The 26,800-nt window shown below is 44.1% G+C and overlaps 1 protein-coding gene across 3 annotated transcripts in view; it reads right to left on the reverse strand.

Annotated features, from left to right (window-relative positions):
- The window catches only part of LRRC74B (leucine rich repeat containing 74B), a 111,534-nt gene that overhangs the window by 78,569 nt on the left and 6,165 nt on the right, over positions 1-26,800 (reverse strand). For all 3 annotated transcript variants that reach the window (XM_069758647.1, XM_069758630.1, XM_069758638.1), the window contains exon 2: positions 15,646-15,826. In XM_069758647.1, the coding sequence (XP_069614748.1) occupies positions 15,646-15,826 (181 nt within the window). The remainder of the gene's footprint in view (positions 1-15,645; positions 15,827-26,800) is intronic.

Below are 26,800 nucleotides of genomic sequence, written 5' to 3' on the forward strand. Positions count from 1 at the left end.
GGGGGGAGAGGGGCTGGTAAGCGTGGTACAAGCTTTGCGTGCTGAGGTGAAGGAGTTGAAGCTGAAATTGTCTCAACTAACAGTTGATCCCGCCTCTATCCCCTCACGGGAACCTCATGCCCCACCCCCTGGAACGGTGACCCCGCAAATGGCCAGGTCGTCCTATCAGAATGAGTCAAGCCCTCGACCACGAGGAACAATCACCTGCTGGAAGTGTGGCCGCCAGGGACACATCTCGCGTTACTGCCGGGCGCTTACAGCCCCAGAAACCCCGTCGCCGGCTTTAAACTTCCGGCCGCTGCCATGAGAGGGCAAGCAGCAGCGGCCCCACCCACACAAAGCCCTCGACGGAATGAACAAGATTTGTTTGCATGTAGTCCAGTGATAGAAGCAGAGTTTGAAGGGCGGAAGATGAGGTGCTTGGTTGACACGGGATCCGAATGTACTATAATGCCTCTAGAAGTATATGAGAGATACTTCAGTCGACTAGTGATTCCAGAGGATGGCCGAGTGATACGACTGACCGCCGCAAATAATGGTCAATTGTCAGTCAAAGGGATCGTGTGGATGCAACTAAAAATGTCAAGACCTGGGGCAGAAAGGGGTAGTACTGGTGGATCACCCCCCTAGAAGAGGGATGGAAGTGACGCTCGGAATGAACGTGCTGCGAGATTTGAATCACCAGATGTATGCCAGTGAAGGACCCCGATACTGGGCCCGTGCGACAAGACACCGACCCACACAGAGAATTCTACACCGTCTAGTGCTGAGTTGCGACTTGCTGAAAAGTGCGGTCCCAGGTGGCCGGGTGGGCCGGGTCCGAGTGACTTCGAGGGCCCCGATCCTGCTGGGACCCAGACAAGAGGAACTCTTAATGCTGCCTGTGGGAGCTGCACAGAGATTGAATGGGCTTGAAGTGCTGCTTGAGCCCGCCCGAGAGGGTTCCTCATTTGCCAAGGTATATGTGGCCCGGTCTTTGGCGATTGTGAAGAATGGACAAGTGCCGGTCCGATGCATCAATGTTTTAGATGAAGCTGTTGCAATTCCCGCTGGGACCATACTGGCTGAACTGTTCGTGCCGGCAGAGAAGGTGCCGGAAAATGCAGGGTTCGAATTGCGACCAGACCAACAGTCATCCTGGACATTCGCGGACGAGGTAGGCCGGACTGAACCTCCTACGGAGGAATGGAATGTTCATGTGATCATGGAGCAGATGGGAGTGGATCGGGAGAAGCTGACCCCCATGCAGTTGGAGAGAGTTTTGTGGGAACATCAAGAGACCTTTTCCCGACATGGAGAGGACTTCGGGTGTACCTAGACGATTGAGCACGAGATTCCAACGGGGGATACTCCACCCATTAGAGAAAGATATCGTCAAATTCCTCCGGCGCTCTATCAAGAGGTGAAGAGCATGGTGGCCAGTATGCTGGACAACCAAGTGATCCGAGAGAGCCGGAGTCCCTGGGCGGCCCCTGTAGTCTTGGTCCGCAAGAAGGATGGGACACTCCGATTTTGTGTGGACTATCGGAAATTAAATGCCCACACCGTACGGGACGCATATCCTTTACCCCGTATTGAAGAATCCCTGTCAGCCCTGGGTCGGGCCAAGTATTTCTCAACGTTGGATTTGGCAAGCGGGTACTGGCAGGTCCCAATGGCTGAAAAAGATCGGGCCAAGACGGCGTTTGTCTTGCCAATGGGGCTCTTTGAGTTCAACCGGATGCCCTTTGGCCTCGCTACCGCCCCGGGAACCTTCCAACGCCTGATGGAACATTGCTTGGGCGATCTAAATTTTGAATCAGTCCTGATATATCTAGACGACATTGTGGTGTTCGGAACCTCATTTGAAGATCATCTGGAGAAGCTGCGTCAAGTTCTCCGGCGGCTCAAGAGCTACGGCCTGAAAATAAAGCCAAAAAAAGTCAACTGTTACGAAACCAGATTGAATATTTGGGGCATCTGGTGACCCCGGACGGGGTACTACCTTTAGCCAGTAAGATTAAGGCGGTACAAGAGTGGCCACCTCCTTGTGACCTGCGAGAAGTGCGGGCCTTCCAGGGCCTAGCAGGATACTATCGGCGGTTTGTGCCTAAATTCTCACAAGTGGTGAGTCCCTTGAATGAACTTTTGAGAGGGACAGCGCTGGGTCCTCGAAATCGCCCCATTCCATGGGGGCCCCTACAGAAAAAGGCATTTGATGAAGTGAAAACAGCCCTAACGAGTGCCCCATTGCTGGCCTACGCCCGGTTTGACACCCCTTTTTTGTTGTATACCGATGGTAGTCTTCATGGGTTGGGGGCAGTACTAGCACATGTGCAGGACGGCTGAGAACGAGTGATTTCTTATGGCAGCAGATCTTTAAGAGACTCCGAGCGAATTCCGGCTAACTACAGCTCATTCCGGCTGGAATTGCTGGCCCTGGTGTGGGCAATGACAGAACGCTTCGCCGAGTATCTAACAGGAGCTGAGGTGCTAGTCATGACAGATAACAACCCGCTAGCTCACTTAGAGAATGCAAAACTGGGGGCGTTGGAGCAGCGGTGGGTCGCCAGACTGGCCAAGTTCAATTACCGCATTAAATTTCGCTCTGGTCGAGAGAACGGCAATGCAGATGCATTGTCAAGAGTGCCCCTTGGGTCATCCGGGGAAGATGTTGACGAACAACTTGAGGATACTGAAACTCCAGCTTTGGGGCAAATACCTATCTTCCAAAGTGTGGTACACTCAAGTGGGGTGGCCACCGGGATGCCCTGTGTCCTGGGTAAAACACCCTCAGATTGGACAAGAGTCCAGGATGAGTGTCCGGACGTTGCACTTGTGCGCCGTTGGGTACAAAACAAGGCCTGGCCCAGTGCAGAGGACAAGGCTCAGTTGTCCATGGAAGGAATGAAACTCCTTCGACAATGGGATAAATTGTGTGTGGAACAAGGTCTTTTGTATCGTAAGGTGTACCTGCCATCGGAGCTGCAGCATCGGTACCAACTGATAATTCCTGTGGGGATGGGGCCAGTGGTCGCTCGTGAGGCGCATGAGAAGGGGGCCCATTTTGGAAGTGAAAAGACACTTCAGTGGTTGCAGCGAGTCCTCTACTGCCCTGAGTTGGGAGGGATGGTGGCCGACGCGTGTCAGCAGTGCCGAATTTGTGGGCTCAACAAAAGCCCTGAGCAGCGGGCTCCCACAGTCTATTAAGACTTCAGCTCCACTGGAACTACTCATGATTGACTACGTGTTGATAGGGTACTCTACGTCAGGGTACTCCTATTGCCTGGTGATGACAGATCACTTTACCAAGTATGCTGTAGCGGTGCCGACAAGAGATCAGACGGCCAAGTCGGCGGCTGAGGCAGTGTGCCGACATTTCTTCCAAGTGTTCGGGTGTCCGCAGAGAATACATTCAGATCAAGGGGCCTGCTTTCAGGGGACGCTGATGAAAGAGTTGCACCAGCTCTATGGTATCGAGCAGTCAAGAACAATGCCTTACCACCCTCAGGGTAACGGGGCGTGTGAGCATTTTAATCGGACCCTGTTGTAAATGTTGAGGTCCTTAGAGAGTCAGCAACAGACATGCTGGCCTGAGTATCTCCCCGAATTGATGTGGGCTTACAATAACAGGGTGCACAGTACTACTGGTTACTCACCACACATGTTGATGTTTGGTAGACCTGGCCGAGACATTGAGGATTTGAACATGCCAGATCCCTCCTCCGCCCCCCTTCGGACTGCATCCGAGTGGGTACGAGAGCATCGGCGGCGGTTGAGGGTGGTGCATCAGGTGGTGGGCGACCGCCTTCGCCAGGTGGTCCATAAGGACACGCGACCTGTACAAACAGAGCTGTTCTCTCCGGGAGACAGAGTGTTGGTGAGGACAAAACGACGGTCAGGAAAGCTGAGTGACCAATGGGAGGCGATACCGTATCTGATAAAAAAACAGGTGAACCCTGAGATTCCAGTGTACGAGGTCGAACCGGTGGGGACGGGGGGCCAACCCGTAATTTGCATCGTAACATGTTACAACGGTGCTGGTTTTAAGATTCGGCGCCTACCCCCCTAGAGCCAGAGGCCATGTTCCAAGGGGCGGAAGCTCTGAATGATCTTGAGTTTGATGGTGTGCTTACTCCTGCGCCTGCTTATTTGCCCCCTGTGACCGATCTGGCCTCGGGTGATGAGAATGTTGGGGATATGGAGGATGTTGTTGAGGAGAGTGCATCAGGTCAACTGCTTGGTCCTGACGCTGTATCACAGGACATCGAGCCGCAGGAGGAGACAACTCCACTTACACCCACTAACACGACCACGGAAGAGACTCTAGCTCCCTCTAAGGTCGCACCTGTTGATGTAGGACTCAGGAGAACTACACGATCTACGGCAGGAATACCGCCTCAGCGATATGCTCAAGATGAATTTGAGTGGGAAGGTATGTCGAGGACGCCAACCTCTAGTGGGGTGGCATGTAAGAGGGTGAACTGTAGTCCCACTGAGAGGGCACTAGGACCCTGTGGTTTTTGCCTGTTGCAGCAAAGGACAGACCGTGCAAAACTCCCGGAGACAATGTGTGCTGGGGGGTGGGGTCTAGTGTCTCGTGTGTAAAGTGAAACTAGGAAGTGAGAGCTCAGAGAGAAAAGGCGGGAAGCAAAGGCAGAAGCTGCTGTGAGATCTTAAAAAGAGACTGTGTGGATTTGCTGCAAGTGTTTTTGGAGGAAAAGAAGCTTTTGAGAGACTTTTTGTTGCTAACGTTCCCCTGGAGAAGAGCTAACCTTTTGTTTAACTCTGTGAGAGACTTGTGTTGCTAACGTTTCCTGGAGAGGAGCTAACCCTTTATCTAAGAAAAGACTGAGACTTTACTAAGAACCCAGTACGAATTTGGAAGTCTGTGGATTCCCTGTGCATTGAGTGGAGGAACAAGTCTGGACAGACTGCTGATACAGAGACGGACGGATTGTCGTGGAAGCATTCCTAGGAGCTACAGAAGCAGAGACTACATCGTGAGACCACTAACTAAGTCCCCGGTGTTTGGGCTCGGCATCGGCCGACAAGACAAGAGGAGCTTGCTGTAACTTATTGGCGCTGAAGATATGGACTGGCTGCAGCCTGTGCGGATTCCTGCCTGAGAGGAAATCCATCTCAGGATACGGTACCATAGTTATAGATACCCGGGTATCTCTGCTCAGAGTGTTAAATTGTTACTTTAGAGGTGTATCTTATATTAGAGTTGTGTAAGTTATACTCAATGTGCCATTCCAGGGGCTCCCTTAATAACACTACATTCAATTTACACTTGTTCCTGTTTTTAGTTGCCTGTTAGGTAAATTTCTTACTAGTCTGTTGTAGTATACAGTTCTCAGGAGACCTTGGAGTGGCACAGTGATTTCAGCTGCTGCTGAGCTATTGTATCTTTGGGGTGCATCTGCCTTAATATTCTCCATATTACCTTGATTATTTTGCCTTTGAGTAAATACCGTTGGAGATTTCTGCCTTGGTCTTGGTTTGTGACTCACTGGATCTTATTCGGACCTCTGGTCATTACACTTTAAACTCATATAACACATGAAATCTGTTTCACATGCATTTCAAACTTGCTTATGCTACATTACAGTGATTTATTAATGACCTACAAACGCGGTACCTTCCCTTTAAGGGTACGCAGAGACATGCGTTGTATGCGGATGTGACGCTTTGACATGCCCGCCGACCGCACGGGAAGATGAGGTGTCCCACGTGCGATCATGTGAGCTGAGAGGCCGCAAGGCTGCTAAGCAGAGCCGAACGCCGTGACAGACACATACAGATCACATATGCAGGAACCTCTATGCGTCCACCATCTGCACAAGGTTTTGTGTTTAAACTTTATTAAATCCAAACTCCAACCTGTGTGTACGGTGCGTGCTCCTGTCTCCTGAGCTGCGAAATTCTGTCTGCAGTATTTGAGGATTTTAAATGCAAATGCACAAATGAACCCAGGTTAATCTATCATTCTAAAAAATCCAGAAGATGGGTAGGGCTCGCTCCACTGGCACATGAGGCTATATTTCCACTATCAAGAAGTAGCAACACATTGGATACAGCATAATTTTGCTGCATCCAAAGGGCTGCATTCTAATCACGCAGGTAAATCCACATGTGTTTATTAAACAATGCAGATTTACCGCATCCAATGCTTATCTATTGCGTCTCTGCAACAGAAATTGACATGCTGCAGAGAGTCTCTAAATTGCATGGTTTCGCCCCCCCCCCCCCAAACACAGATAGCTGTCAACCAACAGCTATCTCTCCTGACTCCTCAATACACAAAAATACTCTCTCTGCTAATAACTCCTGTGTTCTCTATGAAAGAGCTGTTGCCAGACATCTCTGGCAGTGGATTAGCTCTTGGAATAGAGAACAAAAGAATCGTCAATCTGAAATTGGACATGCAGCTGTAGGAGGAAAAAGCCCGGAAGAGCCCTCGTGTGATGTGACATTAGTGAGGAAAGACCGCCATCTGCTGGATGGGTGAAACCATGTGGAACCATTTGTACCAGAAGAATTGCAGGAGGAGCAAGTTCCTGTGCTGGACCTGGTCACATGACGCAAATGACAGGGTTCCTGGATATTAAAGTCCTGCCCGCTAAACCGCTGAGAGATTTGGCACCAAGAAGGGCAGCAGAGCAAACATGGATCAAGGATGGTGCAGAGGCCAGTGTGACAGACCTCAGCGGAAGGCCTACAACACGAAGGTTCTGGTCATGACCTGACAAGGTCCAGATGACGTCCGTTGGAACCCAGAATCCTGAGTGCGCCAGTCAAGAACCAGTGTTCTGAACTGCATCGGTCAACAGTGCGCCGGTGAAGACCAGGACCTGCGCCCTAAGAGTCTAAACCCGGTCCTTTCCACTCCATGCCCAGGAGTTGTCCGCCGAGAGGAGACGGCAACCAGAGAAGCATGCCTGTGGTTGCAGATAAACAGTGCGAGTGAGCAGAGACGTCACTTCCAGCTATAACATACAGTACCGGGGCTGGTCTGGGCTAGGATGTCTGGTGGGAAGGAGGGCCGGTTGGTGTGCGGGAGACCTAATGGGCTATAATAGGTTACAAGTCTTTCTGACAAAGTCAATCGGGAAAACCAGGTGACCCATTCTAGGGCCCGAATTGTGGCAAGAACTTATGTGGTAACTCCGTGAAGAGGTGTAACCTCCTTGAAAAAAGAACATTAGAATTATAGTGAAAAAGTTTCATTGTTGTTACAATTGTATTGTTATATGGTTCATTATTGATTTGCATTGTTTAATAATATCTCTTGGCATCACTGACTTGGCCCCATCTTAGATCTCGTCAAACCTAACAGACTGGACATTCAGCGTCTCCCACTGGCACACCACCTCTTCACCTCACCCCCTATCTGTCGGGGTCCCGCAAGGTTCAGTTCTAGGACCCCTGCTCTTCTCCATTTACACCTTTGGCCTGGGACAGCTCATAGAATCTCACGGCTTTCAGTATTATCTCTATGCTGATGACACACAGATCTACATCTCTGGACCAGATATCACCTCCCTACTAACCAGAATCCCACAATGTCTGTTTGCTATTTCATCCTTGTTCTCCCTTAGATTTCTAAAACTTAATATGGACAAAACAGAATTCATCATCTTTCCCCCATCTCACTCGATAACCCCCACCCACCCCACCCCCCTAACAGACATATTCATTAAATGGCTGGTCACTCTCCTCAGTCCCACAAACTCGCTGCCTTGGGGTAATCCTTGACTCTGATCTCTCCTTCAAACCAGATATCCAAGCCCTTTTCCCTTCTCACAAGAAAAGCTTGTGAGAAGACCAAGGAAACGAGGACAGTTGGACAGGGGCATATAGGTAGAATTGGGGTCCACATTACACCTGATAGGCATTATCCTTGCTAGTGTGGAGTGCCAACTAAAAGATGGCTCCTGTACATCTACTGTGACCACACTGGGATGTACACTTATGGTGGATTGCATTAAAGTCTTCAGTGATAAAAAAAAAACAAGTTATTATATTACCAATCCACTGGATTGGAAGAACAGAAACTTTTTCTAGGATGGGGAGCAGCACTTGGCAGTCACACAAGGAATGAATGGAGCAGCAGTTGAACATTCTAAGAAGGATAAAAGTTCATCGTTCTGTGAATCGATATAAGTCCCAAAAGTCAGACCATCACCAATCAATAAGTTAGCAACTATCTTGTAGATACCTGATAATTTTATTTCACTGGAGAACCATCTTTAAGTATATCTCTGCCATAATAGTAGGTCACAGTGCAGAAAGGGGTTAAACTTTCAAGTATTTAATCTTTGATGTAAATAAATAAACTTGTTGATCACAGAGAGAACAAGTTATCACTAAACACAACACATTATACCAAGACCAATATACAAGAGACAACTAGCAACACCCCATGACCAGATAACATATTGCCACCATATGGAACTGTGGCGCTCCAGGGTCCTGGTCGTCACAGTAGCATTGCTTTCCTCATGTGGAGAGTGATGTTATGTTTGAAAGCAATGAAGGAGATCTCTTATCAGGTAACCACAATGCATACAACATGTTCACACTCCAAGCCAGAAGGGGGAGCTCTAAACCTGTTTTGGGTGAGCTCCCTTATAAATACATTCTGATCTGGAGCGAAAGAGGGCAGTTTCAGTTCAGAAAGTGAGAGACACAGAAGAGAGCAGATCGACATAGAGTGTCAGAAGGTCTGAACGGGTCGTGTAGTCTGAAGCACTACAGCTCCTAGAAAGAGACATACAGAAAGCCGAACATTCAGTGAGTGTGCAGGAGAGCGAAGCACAGGAGAGTGACATCAGGGGAGACTAGCTGCAAACGAACTATCTCCTTCTCAAGCGCAGATAACCGGTAGCCGGAACACCGAGGACTGTAAGGGACTCCACGACTTACATCAGAGACCGGCAGGTCAGCTGAACTGCAAGTTACCTGTCTGCCACACACACCTGAGACACAGTAACTCATAGAGCCCGGGGCGTGCTAGAGTCCCTATAAACAGGCTCGAGTTACCTGTAATGCAGGTATTGTCCTATCCTATATGGGGGTCAGAGAGAACATTAGTGAGGAACTTATCTGAAGTCATAGGCAGGAAGGGACTACAACACCACCGCGCTAGAGGAAGGTTTTTAACTCCACCTGGTAAAGGGGACTCTGGATTCGCTTCCAAGCCGTCCGGACCCTGCCTGCCCTGTGATCTGGTACCCTGGACTGTGGCTGCTGAAGTCTTCAGTAAATAAGGTAAAGAGACCGCAAACCTGTGTCCTTGTTCTTCATTGCATTCCTCACCATCTTCCATCTACACACCAGGAGCCCTGGGGATATACTTCACCTGTGGGAAGTTATACCATCTAGCTGCCATAACATCACCCCAGAGGACCCCTTAAAGCAGCGTCGGTCCCCACTGACCGAATACCACAGGTGGCGTCATGAACAATAAACTTTATTCACCAAATCTCTTTAACTCTTTAAAGACCTCCCCCTTTTACATGGGCGCCCAGGGCGACAGACCGGGTCGCCACCGTGACATTCCCCAGTGAACGCAGGACCCGGTACCGAGTACCCCACAGCCCTGGCGGGCGACTCAGAACATTAACAAAAACCACAGTACTAATAATAGTTACACCAGTGACAGTTCTACTAAGGAGCTCTGTAGATAGTATATATTATGTATTGACAGTGCATAGGTAAATCCAATGACTTATCAGTGATGTCTCTAATTGAAGTAATTTATTTTCGCTTTTCATTTCAAACAGCAGAGATCGCTAAGGAAAGACTTGTCTCTGCAGAAAGTATTACATGCCATCTATGACTAATAGTTTCTAGAGCACCTTGTCAATTTGCCAGCACCCACCCCCACACTAATGCAATGCAGAGGAAGAAGAGAGGTTCAACAATGCCATCTTGGTGCCCTGCACAGTAACAATACTTCCCATTTTGTTTTCCACGTAATAGTCCCCAAAATTAAATATATTACAATAGTGACATCCCCCCTCACAGTAGAAATGTCCCTCTTTATAGTCCTAAAATAGTATTAATGCTTATGTTTTCTTCTGTGGCCCCAGTAGAATGCTAAAATTCCCCATTATACCCCTATACAGCAGCAAATGTCTTTCTTCGTGCTGAAATACTGAAATACAGTAGTGCCCATATTCAATTGCACATATTATCTAGTCATGTACACTTTTATAACTGTTCTATCTCGATACAGTTGAAACATCAATGTTGACCCCAGAAAAAAATAATGTATTAAGCCATAAAGGAGTATTGTAGTATAAAGGAGTATTGTAGTATTGTTAGTGTATTGAGTATATGGAGTCAATATGGGGAACATTAAATAAATTCCACGATGTGTCCCCATGCAGTAATAATATCACCCTTTCTGCCCCCCACATACAGTAATATTGACAACCATATAGTATAATGTTCCCCATTCTGACTCCAATATAATAATATATCCCCCATTCCTGCCCAAACATAGTAATAATATTCCCCATTCTGGCCCAATATAATAATAATGTCCCTGATACAGTATTCATTACCTTTTGGTGGACCCCATAAAGTATAATATCCCATTTTGATCACCATACAGTGTAATGTTCCCCTCTGTAGCTACAATCCAGCATAATGACTCTCAGAAAGTGTAATGTCTCCCACACAGTATAATATCCCCCTGTGTATGCCTATTCAGTTTGTCTCCCTCTTTGACTCCCATACAATATAATGTCCCCCACTTTGGCCCCCGTACATTAATAATGCTCAACATTCTGATTCCCATATAGTGGGGGAAATAAGTATTTGATCCCTTGCCGATTTTGTAAGTTTGCCCACTGACAAAGACATGAGCAGTTTATAATTTTAAGGGTAGGTTAATTTTAACATTGAGAGATAGGATATCAAAACTAAAATCCAGAAAATCACATTGCATAAAGTACATACATTTATTTGCATTTTGCAGTGAGAAAGAAGTATTTGATCCCCTTCCAACCATTAAGAGTTCTGGCTCCTATAGACCAGTTAGATGCTCCTAATCAACTCATTACCTGCGTTAAAGACAGCTGCTTTACATAGTCACATTTATAAAAGACTCCTGTTCACAGACTCAATCAGTCAGACTCTAACCTCTGCAACATGGGCAAGACCAAAGAGCTTTATAAGGATGTCAGGGACAAGATCATAGACCTGCACAAAGCTGGAATGCGCTAGAAAACCATAAGACTCTGTGTTAGAAGGAGACAACTGTTGGTGCAATAGTAAGAAAATGGAAGAAATACAAAATGACTGTCAATCGACATCGATCTGGAGCACCATGCAAAATCTCACCTCGTGGGGTATCCTTGATCATGAGGAAGTTGAGAGATCAGTCTAAAACTAAAAGGGGGGAATTTGTTAATGATCTCAAGGCAGCTGTGACCACAGTCACCAAGAGAACCATTGGAAATACATTATGATGTAAAGGTTTAAAATCCTGCAGTGCCCGCAAGGTCCCCCTGCTGAAGAAGGCACATGTGCAGGGCCATCTGAAGTTTGCCAATGAACACCTGGACGACTCTGTGAGTGATTTGGAGAAGGTGCTGTGGTCAGACGAGACAAAAATTGAGGTCTTTGGCATGAACTCAACTCGCTGTATTTGGAGGAAGAGAAATGCTGCCTATGACCCAAAGAACACCGTCCCCACTGTCAAGCATGGAGGTGGAAACATTATGTTTTTGGGGTGTTTCTCTACTCATCAATGGGAGAATGGATAAAGCCATGTAACATAAAATCCTGACCTCCTTCCCTCCGTCAGGACATTAAAAATGGGTTGTGGCTGGGTCTTTCAGTAAGACAAAAACATACAGCCAAGGCAACAAAGGAGTGGCTCAAAAAGAAGCACATTAAGGTCATGGAGTGGCCTAGCCAGTCTCCAGACCTTAATCCCATAAAAAAACTTATGGAGGGAGATGAAGCTCCAAGTTACCAAACGCTAGCCTCAAAATCTTAAAGATTTCAAGATGATCTGCAAAGAGGAGTGGACCAAAATTCCTCGTGAAATGTGCGCAAACCTCATCATCAACTTCAAAAAATGTCGAATGCTGTGCTTGCCAACAAGGATTTTGCCACAAAGTATTAAGTCTTGTTTGCCAGAGGGATCAAATGCTTATTTCGCACTGCAAAATGCAAATAAATTTATATAATTTATACAATGTAATTTTCAGGATTTCATTTTTGATATTCTATCTTTCAATGTTAAAATTAACCTACACTTAAAATTATAGACTGTTCATGTCTTTGTCAGTGGGCAAACTTACAAAATCAGCAAGGGATCAAATACTTATTTCCCCACTGTACACTCTAATGTCCTCCCCCTGTTTCCACCCTATAGCATAACATCCCCCTCTATGATGCTGCTTACATGCAATTAACCTCTTCTCGACATGCCTAGTTTCCATTTTTGTGCTTTGTTTTTCTTTCTCCACGATCATAACTTTCTTGATATTTTTCTCTCCACATGAGGTCATGTTTTTTACAGGGTGACTGGTACTTTTTAATGACAATTCACTTTGCTACATTGTGTACTGTAAAATGGGAAAAAAATTCTAAGAGGTGAAATTGTGAATAAAAAGCTTGTAATTCTGACATTGTTTTTTAGGAACTGCTTTCATAGGTTACACTATGTCATAAGAATGACCTGGTAATATGATACTCATCATCAGTACGATTATGGTGATACCAAACTTGTCCAGTTTTTATATTATTTTAGTGGTGAAAAAAAATAAGGAATTTGTAAAAAAAAAAAAAAAAAAAAAAAAAACCCTCGAAAAAATTATTCTGATTGTTTCGCCAGTTTTCAGTCCCTGGAACTGCGTAAAGTCTTAATTTTGTTTGATATTTTGATAGATCGGACTTTTCTGGATAAGACGATACCACATATTTTTTTTCAGATTTATTAAAATGATTTTTTTAAGTTCATTTTACTTTTTACAGTATGTATTAGTCCCCTTTGTGTACTTGAACCTGCAATCGACTGTATTGCAGTCTCCTTTGAAGCCCAGTGGGTTTCAAAGGAGCTCTGTGATGACAGGCACCTAGTTCTTCATCAGACCCCTCGGCTGTCATAGCAAGCCATCGATGACCCACGATCACGTCACGGGGTGCGTTGATGGGTGTATAGAATGATGCACCACAATGCCAATGTGCTGTTAATGTCGTGGCTGTTAAGAGTCAGGTCCTGGCTCTGTGTTACAGCCATTATCTGCTAGATGTGGGTCAGGCTCACCCTGTTAGCCTGCTCCATATACATGCTACTGACTTGCGCTGTACATATGCGCCAGATGTCGGTAAGGGGTTGAATAATAAGATTTATTTCAGGTGTCCCTTCTACGTCAATGAGCAGCTGTTTCTATCTTCTCCGTTGTCAGATGCAAGTGGCGCAAAGCAGTGGCGTCATTGTACTGCTTGCGATGGCCTGACATCAACTGCTGGTGCTGGCCTCTACCAGGCCACTGGGATGAACAGGTATTGCAGCGTTGGAAGCCAGTGACTCTCTGCTCTGGAGTAGTTTTCAAACTAAAAGTGCTTCTGAGAAAGCCCATCCAGCTGAAAATAGAGTTGGCCACCAATGAGCCCTTCAGCATGCCATGCCCAATTCCATCCTCTGCAACTGCTCAGGCTGGGGTTCTGAGGAAAGAATTGAGGCATTGCATGATGGGATATTTACTATGTGTAGGGAACTATTGTTAAGAGAACATTTTTGGCACTTGAGGAATAATGTAATTATTAAGTGGTGGGCAATTAAGGAGCATTATTACTTTGTGGGAGCAGTCAGGGTATTAGAACCACGAGACACCTTAATGGAGGACGTTCTTGCATCCTACATTGGGAAAGGGTAAGTAACAGAAACAGATCTATAATGACAGTGTTATAGCTACATATTTCCTTCTCTGCTGTCAACACAGTGACAATCCAGCTTTGATCTGATCGACTGTCATGTCATGTCAGTTGGTATAAAAAAAGTCTACACGCCTCCATTAAAATGCATGTTTTTGTCATGAAAAAAAAAGTTTAATGTAGGCATATTGGCAGCCTCCAGGACCAATTTTCTTCTAGTATCTTCATAAATTTGTGAGGTCCATCCAGTTCTAGGTAATGTCACTGTTGTGCCAAATTTAAGCTACGGTACTTCTTGTTGACCGTCTTCATAGTGATAGGCCATATTCACACGTTGCGTTGTTATTTTTTCTTTTTTCTGCAGGCAAAACCTGCTCTCCTGGCAGTAAAGAAGCTGCTTACAAAAATCAGGTTGTGCTGCTTTTTTGTGGTCTCTTATGCAGTTTAGTGCCCCCAAAGAAACTCAAGATGCAACTTCCATAAGGTTTTTGGACCAAAAACACAGCAAAACTGGATACCTGCATTTTTTGCTGCTTTTCTGCACTCTCTATGGTTGAAAAATGCTGCAAAAACACTTAAAAAAGTGACATGCTGCAGTTTTCAATGACGCAGCAGTTTCCCAGATCAGTCAGGAAAAAAAACAATGTGTGTGCATGACATTTCTGAAATCTTACAGCCTTTGCCGCTACTGTATAATGCAGCTGAAAATTTGAATTAAAAAAATGAAGCAAAAAACAAAAACCACAATGTATGAACAGAGCCTTAAATGATGTATCCTATGCCTTGGATTTTTTTTGTACCCTTCTCCTGACTGATGACTTTCAACAATGAGATCCCTTTCCTGTTTTAAGCTGTTTACAGACCATGGCCTTTGCTGTAAAATGCAACTAAGAAAATCCTACCAGTACAGATAAACTTTATATGGGATTAATCAGAATAAACGATCACGCCCCCCGAAGAAGCACTATAGCGAAACGTGCGTCGGGGTCTCTTCCCACTTTCCGTTGTTTTTGCGGCCCCATTGATTTACAATGGGGGCCATGTCCTTAAGCTCGATCTTTTTCACGGCAGTAAATACGGCCCTCACGGCCATACGGCACGCCGTGGAATTACTGCGTCCCGGGTTTGCGGCCCCATAGAAATCTATTGGGACCGCAAAAACAGGCCACAAAACAACGGTATGTGTAAAAGAAGCCTAATAGATTTGTGCAGATTATGGGTGACATTCAAGGTGGAAAAAGTTCTGAAATTATTACTTCTTGGCGTGATTTTTTTACATGTTAAAATTTTATTTGTTAAAAACCTGGCAATTTAACAGGGATGTGTATACTTTTTATCCACTATGTATGTACTGCCTAATGAAAAACCAAAGGTTAGAAAGAAATTATCAAACAACTTATCCCTAACAACCAGTTTGACTCAAACCTGATTGGGGTGGTTTTAGTTATGTCCATTTTCTACACATTTTTTTTTAAACTGCCTAGTGAGGTGCAAAAAGTGTCTGAAAAAAACTAAACATCTCTGAAGCAAGGTATAAATGTCAGTTTATGACCCAAACTGAGCAAGAACTCTTTGGCATTTCCCTTCTCTTTTGAAGCTTTGACCAGATCTAACAAAGGTCACATATTTCATGCGCCATGTAGCTTTTAGGCTGCCGTCACACTAGCAGTATTTGGTCAGTATTTTACATCAGTATTTGTAAGCCAAAACCAGGAGTGGGTGATAAATGCAGAAGAGGTGCATATGTTTCTAACAACAAACCTTTAATTTCTAAATCTGTGTCCCAATCTTCAGGTGTAGTGTCTTCAGCTTTGCTAGCAACTTCTTGGAGTTTATCTGGTACTGTCTGTTCTTGGTCTTTTTCTGTGGGTATATCATCCTTAGCTTCCTGCTTCACATCCTCTTCAGTCAGGAACCTTGCTCTCTCTGATCTTGGTACAATCTAGAAAAGACCCAGTAGTTCTCGTTTATAACATGAAATCTTATATACAGTTAGGTCCATATATATTTGGACAGAGACAACATTTTTCTAATTTTGGTAATAGACATTACCACAATGAATTTTAAGCAAAACAATTCAGATGCAGTTGAAGTTCAGACTTTCAGCTTTCATTTAAGGGTATCCACATTAAAATTGGATGAAGGGTTTAGGAGTTTCAGCTCCTTAACATGTGCCACCCTGTTTTTAAAGGGAACAAAAGTAATTGGACAGATTCAATAATTTTAAATAAAATGTTCATTTTTAGTACTTGGTTGAAAACCCTTTGTTGGGAATGACTGCCTGAAGTGTTGAACTCAAGAACATCACAGACGCTGTGTTTCCTCCTTTTTGATGCTCTGCCAGGCCTTCACTGCGGTGGTTTTCAGTTGCTGTTTGTTTGTGGCCTTTCTGTCTGAAGTTTAGTCTTTAACAAGTGAAAAGCATGCTCAATTGGGTTGAGATCAGGTGACTGACTTGGCCATTCAAGAATATTCCACTTCTTTGCTTTAATAAACTCCTGGATTGCTTTGGCTTTATGTTTTGGGTCATTGTCCATCTGTAGTATGAAACGACGACCAATCAGTTTGGCTGCATTTGGCTGGATCTGAGCACACAGTATGCGGCTCTGAATACCTCAGAATTCATTCGGCTGCTTCTGTCCTGTGTCACATCATCAATAAACACTAGTGACCCAGTGCCACTGGCAGCCATGCATGCCCAAGCCATCACACTGTCTCCGCTGTGTTTTACAGATGATGTGGTATGCTTTGGATCAGGAGCTGTACCACGCCTTTGCCATACTTTTCTCTTTCCATCATTCTGGTAGAGGTTGATCTTGGTTTCATCTGTCCAAAGAATGTTCTTCCAGAACTGTGCTGGCTTTTTTAGATGTTTTTTAGCAAAGTCAAGTCTAGCCTTTTTATTCTTGATGCTTATGAGTGGCTTGCACCGTGCAGTGAACCCTCTGTATTTACTTTCATGCAGTCTTCTCTTTATGGTAGATTTGGATATTGATATGCCGACCTCCTGGAGAGTGTTGTTCACTTGGTTGGCTGTTGTGAAGGGGTTTCTCTTCACCATGGAGATTATTCTGCGATCAGCCACCACTGTTGTCTTCCGTGGGCGCCCAGGTCTTTTTGCATTGATGAGTTCACCAGTGCTTTCTTTCTTTCTCAGGATGTACCAAACTGTAGATTTTGCCACTCCTAATATTGTAGCAATTTCTCGGATGGGTTTTTTCTGTTTTTGCAGCTTAAGGATGGCTTGTTTCACCTGCATGGAGAGCTTCTTTGACCGCATGTTTACTTCACAGCAAAACCTTCCAAATGCAAGCACCACACTTCAAATCAACTCCAGGCCTTTTATCTGCTTAATTGAGAATGACATGATGAAGGGATTGCCCACACCTGTCCATGAAATAGCTTTGGAGTCAATTGTCCAATTACTTTTGGTCCCTTTAAAAACAGGGTAGCACATGTTAAGGAGCTGAAACTCCTAAACCCTTTATCCAATTTTAATGTGGATACCCTCAAATGAAAGCTGAAAGTCTGAACTTCAACTGCATCTGAATTGTTTTGTTTTAAATTCATTGTGGTAATGTCTGTAACCAAAATTAGAAAAATGTTGTCTCTGTCCAAATATATATGGACCTAACTGTATAATGGTGGATGTATCCTTTTGTCCGAAGCCGGGATGCACCAGAGTCAGTGCGTGCGCATACCGCACTACGGCTCCATTATCCCTATGGCCAGCTAGTGCACACTTCTATGTTGACGTTGTAGTACATTTCTTCAATAAATTGGTGACGGAGTCAGCGTGTGTGTATACTGGGATCTCTGGCACCATTTTATTGCCACTTGCCGGCCATCGCCATTATGCCTATGGTCGGAGCGTGCGCACTGCTATCTTGACGTTGTAATATACTACTTCAATAAGATGGCACCGGAGTTAGTGTGTGCGCATACTGTGCCGTTTTATTAAAGACACTGTATAAATCTAAAATATAAAGCTGAATGTGTGTGTGTATGTGTGTATGTCCGGGATTGGCATCTGCACCGTCTCAGCTACAGCCACAAAATTTTGCACAGTCACACGTCTGGATCCTGAAAGTGTCATAGGCTATGTTGAGAGGCGAAATTTTAACCCCATGCGTTCCAATTCACCAAACAATTTTGCCCCTATCTACATAACGGGGAAAAAGTGAAAGGAAAAGTGTTGGAGGCAAATTGACAGCTGCCAGATGTGAACAAGGGGGACTTAAAGAATGAGAGTGATGGCACCAAAGAGTATATACCGTATAGTTGCTAAGGTGGGGCCCCGACATGGGATACTCACCACACACGGGGATATGAACACACACACAAAATGCGTCACACACTACCACATGCTTGAACACATATACCACCCTCAGCACACATTTCACCACACATACACCAACCTCGCCACATAAAAGTCAAAACAGAAAAGTCGCCACTCAAAACTCGCCACGCGCAAAATTCGCCACATGCAAAACTAGGCTCACGCAAAACTTTATTATGCCAATAAAAAGCAGTGGGACAATGCTCTCCAGATAAACACCGGGACACCAGCGACGCGTTTCGATCACTACGGATCTTTATCAAAGCTATATACACAAAGTTCTTTGTCCGATATATAGATCCCAATGACCAATGGGAACCAAATGAATGGTCACATGATCACACACAAGGTCCTTCAAATGTGAAGGAATCAGATTAATAACAAAAAAACATAACAATTATTAACAAAATATAACATGCACAAATACCAAACGAAACACAGAAATAATTCGAAAAAATAAAAACATGCAAAAAAGATATACATAATATCAATAGTGAAACATCAGTTCATTACGTTTGTTGAGACCTGCAGGAGAACGAGTAATGAGGTAGTAAATCCAAAAAGCTTCACGGGTGTGAAGAAGTCGTCTAGTATCTCCACCGCGAATGGGTCTATTAACACGTTCAATCCCGTGCACTCGGAAAAACTTTGTGCTACGGGCATGGACCAAAATAAAATGCTTGGAAGCCGCAGAAATAGTACGGATAGATTCACCAGTATAGCCTATATCGTACAAATGTTCATTGATGCGAACTTTCAGTTTGCGTGAAGTGCATCCGACATATGATAAATGGCAAGCAGTACAATCTATTTTATAAATAACAAAATTAGTGTTCCAGTTAATATAATGTTTGATACTAAAGCTTTGTGAATTGTTATAATTAGAAAATACTTTGGTGACAGTTGCATGTGCACAGGTCCTGCAATTATTGGAACCGCACTTGAAAAAAACACTGCAATCTAACCACGTTGTATTCTTTTTTCTGTCTGCATGAAACATACTTGGTGAAGTTTTATTACCTATGGAAGGGGCTTTTCTAGAATTAAGATAATTCATAAATTCCGGTATGGCAGATACATCGGTACCCCAAATTATGAGTAAATCATTGATGTTTTTTCTCATGATGCACAATTTTTTTTTTTTTTAATGGCCAGTTTTTTTTTACAGAAATCCAGTGTGGCTATGGGTGCTAAATTCTCACCTTCCCTGGCTAACCTGGTGATGGCATTTTGGGAATATGAATTTATATTCTCAGTGTCTAATCCGTTTTTGTCTTGACGCTCTGCCACTAAGGGGAGTGATGGTACGTCTGATGGCACTAAGGATGCACTTCACGCAAACTGAAAGTTCGCATCAATGAACATTTGTACGATATAGGCTATACTGGTGAATCTATCTGTACTATTTCTGCGGCTTCCAAGCATTTTATTTTGGTCCATGCCCGTAGCACAAAGCTTTTCCGAGTGCACGGGATTGAACGTGTTAATAGACCCATTCGCGGTGGAGATACTAGACGACTTCTTCACACCCGTGAAGCTTTTTGGATTTACTACCTCAATACTCGTTCTCCTGCAGGTCTCAACAAACGTAATGAACTGATGTTTCACTATTGATATTATGTATATCTTTTATTGCATGTTTTTATTTTTTCGAATTATTTCTGTGTTTCATTTGGTATTTGTGCATGTTATATTTTGTTAATAATTGTTATGCTTTTTTGTTATTAATCTGATTCCTTCATATTTGAAGGACCTTGTGTGTGATCATGTGACCATTCATTTGGTTCCCATTGGTCATTGGGATCTATATATCGGACAAAGAACTTTGTGTATATAGCTTTGATAAAGATCCGTAGTGATCGAAACGCGTCGCTGGTGTCCCGGTGTTTATCTGGAGAGCATTGTCCCACTGCTTTTTATTGGCATAATAAAGTTTCAAGCCTGGATTTTAATAATATGGAGCTGGAACAACTTTTTCTTTTTTCCTTCATTTGGTAACTACGTGGATCAACGTGGAGTTTCGTGCACCTGCGGTGGCTACTCGGTGAGCTGGCTTTACTCTCTTTAGCTGTTTCACGCAAAACTCACCACACGTGCAAAACTCACCTCATGGAAAACTCGCCACACGCAAAACTTGCACACGCGGAAAAATTGCCACATGCACAAAAGTTGCAACACATGCAAAAGTTGCCTCACACAAAATTTGCACATACTCAAAACGCACCACACATAAAACTCGCCACGCGCAAAACTCGCCCTGCGCAAAACTTGCTGCACACGACTTGCTACACTAACCTAATGCAAGTAAAGAAGCTGCGGAGACACCATCACGTGTTTCTCGACGCAAGCAATGAATAGCCAGGCCTTTCCCCGGGAAGGAACAACCACGGGAAGGGCAGCATCCTAAGAAGGAAAGCCACCTATGCCAAGCATGGGGGCAGTGTTCTGGAATCACTGCGTTGAGAAACACGTGATGGTGTCTCCGCGGTGTTGGATGTTTTGGTCTCCCCGAGGCCAATCATCTGTGCCTTTATAGCCTTTTTACTAGGCACTGCTCCTAATAGCCAGATTCCTACTCCACACTGATGAGGGGCAAAAACCCCGAAACAGCTGTCTGTGGATGGATACCATGCTTGGCATAGGTGGCTTTCCTTCTTAGGATGCTGCCCTTCCCGTGGTTGTTCCTTCCCGGGGAAAGGCCTGGCTATTCATTGCTTGCGTCGAGAAACACGTGATGGTGTCTCCGCAGCTTCTTTACTTGCATTTGCATATTTCCCATAAGGGATGGGGGCAGTGTTCTGGAATCACTGCGTTGAGAAACACGTGATGGTGTCTCCGCGGTGTTGGATGTTTTGGTCTCCCCGAGGCCAATCATCTGTGCCTTTATAGCCTTTTTACTAGGCACTGCTCCTAATAGCCAGATTCCTACTCCACACTGATGAGGGGCAAAAACCCCGAAACAGCTGTCTGTGGATGGATACCATGCTTGGCATAGGTGGCTTTCCTTCTTAGGATGCTGCCCTTCCCGTGGTTGTTCCTTCCCGGGGAAAGGCCTGGCTATTCATTGCTTGCGTCGAGAAACACGTGATGGTGTCTCCGCAGCTTCTTTACTTGCATTTGCATATTTCCCATAAGGGATGGGGGCAGTGTTCTGGAATCACTGCGTTGAGAAACACGTGATGGTGTCTCCGCGGTGTTGGATGTTTTGGTCTCCCCGAGGCCAATCATCTGTGCCTTTATAGCCTTTTTACTAGGCACTGCTCCTAATAGCCAGATTCCTACTCCACACTGATGAGGGGCAAAAACCCCGAAACAGCTGTCTGTGGATGGATACCATGCTTGGCATAGGTGGCTTTCCTTCTTAGGATGCTGCCCTTCCCGTGGTTGTTCCTTCCCGGGGAAAGGCCTGGCTATTCATTGCTTGCGTCGAGAAACACGTGATGGTGTCTCCGCAGCTTCTTTACTTGCATTTGCATATTTCCCATAAGGGATGGGGGCAGTGTTCTGGAATCACTGCGTTGAGAAACACGTGATGGTGTCTCCGCGGTGTTGGATGTTTTGGTCTCCCCGAGGCCAATCATCTGTGCCTTTATAGCCTTTTTACTAGGCACTGCTCCTAATAGCCAGATTCCTACTCCACACTGATGAGGGGCAAAAACCCCGAAACAGCTGTCTGTGGATGGATACCATGCTTGGCATAGGTGGCTTTCCTTCTTAGGATGCTGCCCTTCCCGTGGTTGTTCCTTCCCGGGGAAAGGCCTGGCTATTCATTGCTTGCGTCGAGAAACACGTGATGGTGTCTCCGCAGCTTCTTTACTTGCATTTGCATATTTCCCATAAGGGATGGGGGCAGTGTTCTGGAATCACTGCGTTGAGAAACACGTGATGGTGTCTCCGCGGTGTTGGATGTTTTGGTCTCCCCGAGGCCAATCATCTGTGCCTTTATTGCTACACTAACCTGTCACATGCAACTCGGCATACAAAAAGTTGCTACACGCATGTCGCCACACAAAACTCATCTCACAAAAGTCACTACATGCATGTCGTCACATGCAACTCAACACACACAACTTGACACATGAAACTCACCCTAAACCACACACAAGTCTGGTATTATCCTTCAAAAATAAAAATCTGATTAATAAACAGACAAACTACAAGAGCAACAAATGTACCATATAGGAAATACGGCAGCTGTCAGTCACATGACCTGTCTATTATGTGTATATGTGAGCTAAAATATACTGCCAGGGGGGAGGGCTTCATGTTGGCTGGGGATTTATCAGGCTGCCAATTTAGCTTACAAATACTGAGGTAAAAATACTGACCAAATAACGTGTGAATGAGGTCTAATACAGGAGGAGATGACATACAGATATATACTATGTACAGGGAAGATGACACACAGGTATATGCTATATACAGGAGGAGATGACATACAGGTACATACTATATACAGCAGGAGATGACACACACATATATACTATATACAGGAGGAGATGACACATGTATATACTATATACAGGAGGAGATGACTTACAGGTATATACTATATACAAGAGGAGATGACACACGTATATACTATATACAGGATGAGATGACATACAGGTATATACTATATACAGGAGATGACATACAGGTATATACTATATAGGAGATGACATACAGTTATATAGTATACACAGAAGAGATGACATACAGGTATATACTATATACAGGAGGAGATGACATACAGCAGGTATATACTATTTACAGGGGAGATGACATACAGGTATATACTATATACAGGAGATGACATACAGGTGTATACTATATATAAGGGAAATGACAAACATGTATATACTGAGGGGAAAATGAGAGGTGTGAGGTGAAAATGTGGGGTGTGAGGTGAAAATGAAAAGGTGTGAGTGCAAAATGAGAGGAGTGAGGGAAAATAGTGGAGTGATCAGAAAATGACAGATGTGAGGTCGAAATGACAAGTGTTAGGGGGGAATGAGAGGAGTGAGGGGGAAAATAAGAGGCATGATGGGAAAATAAGAGAAGTGAGGCGCTATAACTAACCACAGATATTTACTATGCCCAGGCAACGTCGAGCTCTTCAGCTACTGTACCAATAAAACTAGTATCTGTAAAACACAATAACTGCCACGACTGATGAGCCCAGCTCAAATCCAGCAGATAAAACAGTGCTGCTACCAAGCAAGTTACACTGTTTTGCTTTTTCAATGTAGAATTGGCTGGAATTGAGATCAGACACCATGTCGTCTTTGGAGAGCCCCTGATGTGCCTAAACAGTGGAAACCCCCCAATTATAACTGAAACCCTAATCCAAACACACCCCTAACCCTAATCTCAACGGTAACCCTAACCACACCCCTAACCCTGACACACCCCTAACCCTAATCCCAACCCTATTCCCAACCAAAAATGTAATCCAAACCCTAACTTTAGCCCAAACCCTAACTTTAGCCCCAACCCTAACCCTAACTTTAGCCCCAAACCTAACTGTAACGCCAACCCTAGCCCTAACCCTATTGGGAAAATAGAAATAAATACATTTTTTTAATTTTTTAATTTTTCCCTAACTAAGGGGGTGATGAAGGGGGGATTGATTTACTTTGATAGCGGGTTTTCTAGCGGATTTTTATGACTGGCAGCTGTCACACACTAAAAGACATTTTTTATTGCAAAAAATATTTTTTGCGTTACCACATTTTGAGAGCTATAATTTTTCCATATTTTGGTCCACAGAGTCATGTGAGGTCTTGTTTTTTGTGGGACGAGTTGACGTTTTTATTTTTTAACATTTTCGGGCACGTGACATTTTTTGATCGCTTTTTATTCCGATTTTTGTGAGGCAGAATTAGCAAAAACCAGCTATTCATGAATTTCTTTTAGGGGGGGGGTTTATACCGTTCCGCATTTGGTAACATGGATGAAGCAGTTTTATTCTTCAGGTCAGTACGATTACAGCGATACCTCATTTATATTTTTTTTATGTTTTGGTGCTTTTATACGATAAAAACTATTTTATAGAAAAAATTATTTTTGCATCGCTTTATTCTGAGGACTATAACTTTTTTATTTTTTCACTGATGATGCTGTATGGCAGCTCGTTTTTTGCGGGACAAGATGACGTTTTCAGCGGTGCCATGGTTATTTATATCCGTCTTTTTGATCGTGTGTTATTCCACTTTTTGTTTGGCGGTATGATAATAATGCGTTGTTTTTTACCTCGTTTTTTTTTTACGGTGTTCACTGAAGGGGTTAACTAGTGGGACAGTTTTATAGGTTGGGTCGTTACAGACGCGGCGATATTAAATATGTGTACTTTTATTTTATTTTTAATTATTATTTAAATAAAGGAAAGTATTTATTGGAACTTTTTTTTTTTTTATTATTATTTATTTAGGAATTTTTTTTTTTTTTATTTTTTACTTTGCCCCAGGGGTGGACATCACAGTAAAGTGACAGATCGCTGATATGACACTTTGCTGTGCACTGTGTCAGATCAGCGATCTGACCTGCACTCCTGGAGGCTTCCCGGCGCCTCCTCCTCTGAGGAGGTAAGGACCCTTGGAGCAACGCAATCACATTGCGTTGCTCCGAGGGTCTCAGGGAAGCACGCAGGGAGCCCCCTCCCTGCGTGATGCTTCGCTATACCGCCGGAACACTGCTATCATGTTTGATCGCAGTGTGCCGGGGGTTAATGTGTCGGGGGCGGTCCGTGACCGCTCCTGACACATAGTGCCGGATGTCAGCTGCGAGAGTCAGCTGAAACCCGGCCGCGATCGGCCGCGCTCCCCCCATGAGTGCAGCTGATCGCACTGGACGTACTATTCCGTCCTTGGGAAGTAGGGCCCACCCCACATGGATGGAATAGTACGTCCAATGGCAGAAACGGGTTATCCAAGTTGAATATGAAATAATCTCTAAAAGGCCTAAAATTAAGGCAAATCTGTCAGCAGGATTTTGTTAAGCAAACTACAGGCATTCTCAGGTTGGCTGTGATGAAAGTGATACCTGGGGTGAATAAAATCAGTCTTGTGGTTCTTGTGTAATCAGTGTTAGAAGTTTTCAGTTGAGATTACCATGCTCCAGGGTGGGACTGTAGGCAAAGTCTTCTCTTCCTGATCTAAGCTAGAGAAACCAAGAAAAGACCTACCCACAGGCTTGCCCTGAAGCACAAACATGTTCCTCATCATAGAGACAGAGAGAGAGAGACACAGACTGTTTGTGCTTTGGGGCGGGCCTGTGGGCAGGTCTCTCCTTGGTTTCTCTGACTTATAGCAGTCCCGTCCCATTGCATGGGCATCTCATTAACTGAAAACTTCTAACCCTGTTTACTCAAGAACCAGAAGACAGATCTCTGTGATTGTAGTTTACTTAGCAAAATCTTGCCGACAGGTTCACTTTAAAGATTACATATTTCCTTTGTATTTAGACAAAAAATATATATACCGTGTGTATATATATATATATATATATATATGTATATAATACAAAATGGAGAAAACCAAAGAGGACAATGTGTGCATATACCCTAATGAAAATAAATAGCAGGTGCATTAAATTAACATAGGGTACGTAGTAAACACTGTTTTTGATTAAAAAAAAGCATAAAGCTGTCCCACCGTGACAAGGTGTGTCCAACTGGGACAGTAACTACACTCTTAATGTTAAAACTTACCTAGGTCCCAACCGGACACCCACCTTTGGAGAGACTATATATGAACTGCCCAGCTCAGTGAAAAGTAATAAAAAATGGAGGCCGCACACCAATTCAAGGTGAAAAAAGAGCTATTTAATAATCCAAAATGGCGACCATACAATGGGATTTTCTGGATTTTTTTTAAGATTCTGTCTCTCACAGTTGAAGTGTACCTATAATAAAAATGATATACCTCTCCATTCTTTGTAGGTGGGAAAACTTGCAAAATTGGCAGTGTATCAAATACCTATTTTCCCCACTGTATACATATATAATACATGCAGTGGGGAAAATAAGTATTTGATACATACACACAGTAATGGCCGAGAGTGTTGACACCCTTGAAATTGTTCCAGAAAATAAAGTATTTTTCCCAGAAAACTTGTGCAATTAAACGTTTTGTTATAAACGTTTATTTGAGCAACACCAAAAAACTGAGAAAAAAAGGCAAATTGGACATAATTTCACACAAAGCCCCCAAAATGGGCCAGACAAAATTATTGGCAGCCTCAATTTAATATTTGGTTGCACACCCTTTGAAATAAATAACTGCAATCAATCGCTTCCTATAATCATCAACAAGCTTTTTACACCTCTTAACTGGAATTTTGGACCTCTCTTTTGTAAGTTGTTCTAGGTCTCTCATATTTGAAGGAATTGTTCTCCCAGTGGCAATTTTAATATCTCTCCACAGGTATTCAATGGGATTTAGATTTGGCTCATTGCTGGCCACTTCAGAATTCTCCAATGCTTTGCTTACATCCATATCTGGGTCCTTCTTGAAGTATGTTTGTGGTCATTGGCCAGATGGAAGACCCATGGCCTAGCATGCCAACCTAGCTTTCTGACACTACATTGTGACCCAA

The sequence above is a fragment of the Ranitomeya imitator genome, chromosome 1, assembly GCF_032444005.1.
Source record: "Ranitomeya imitator isolate aRanImi1 chromosome 1, aRanImi1.pri, whole genome shotgun sequence".
NCBI classification, from domain to species: domain Eukaryota; kingdom Metazoa; phylum Chordata; class Amphibia; order Anura; family Dendrobatidae; genus Ranitomeya; species Ranitomeya imitator.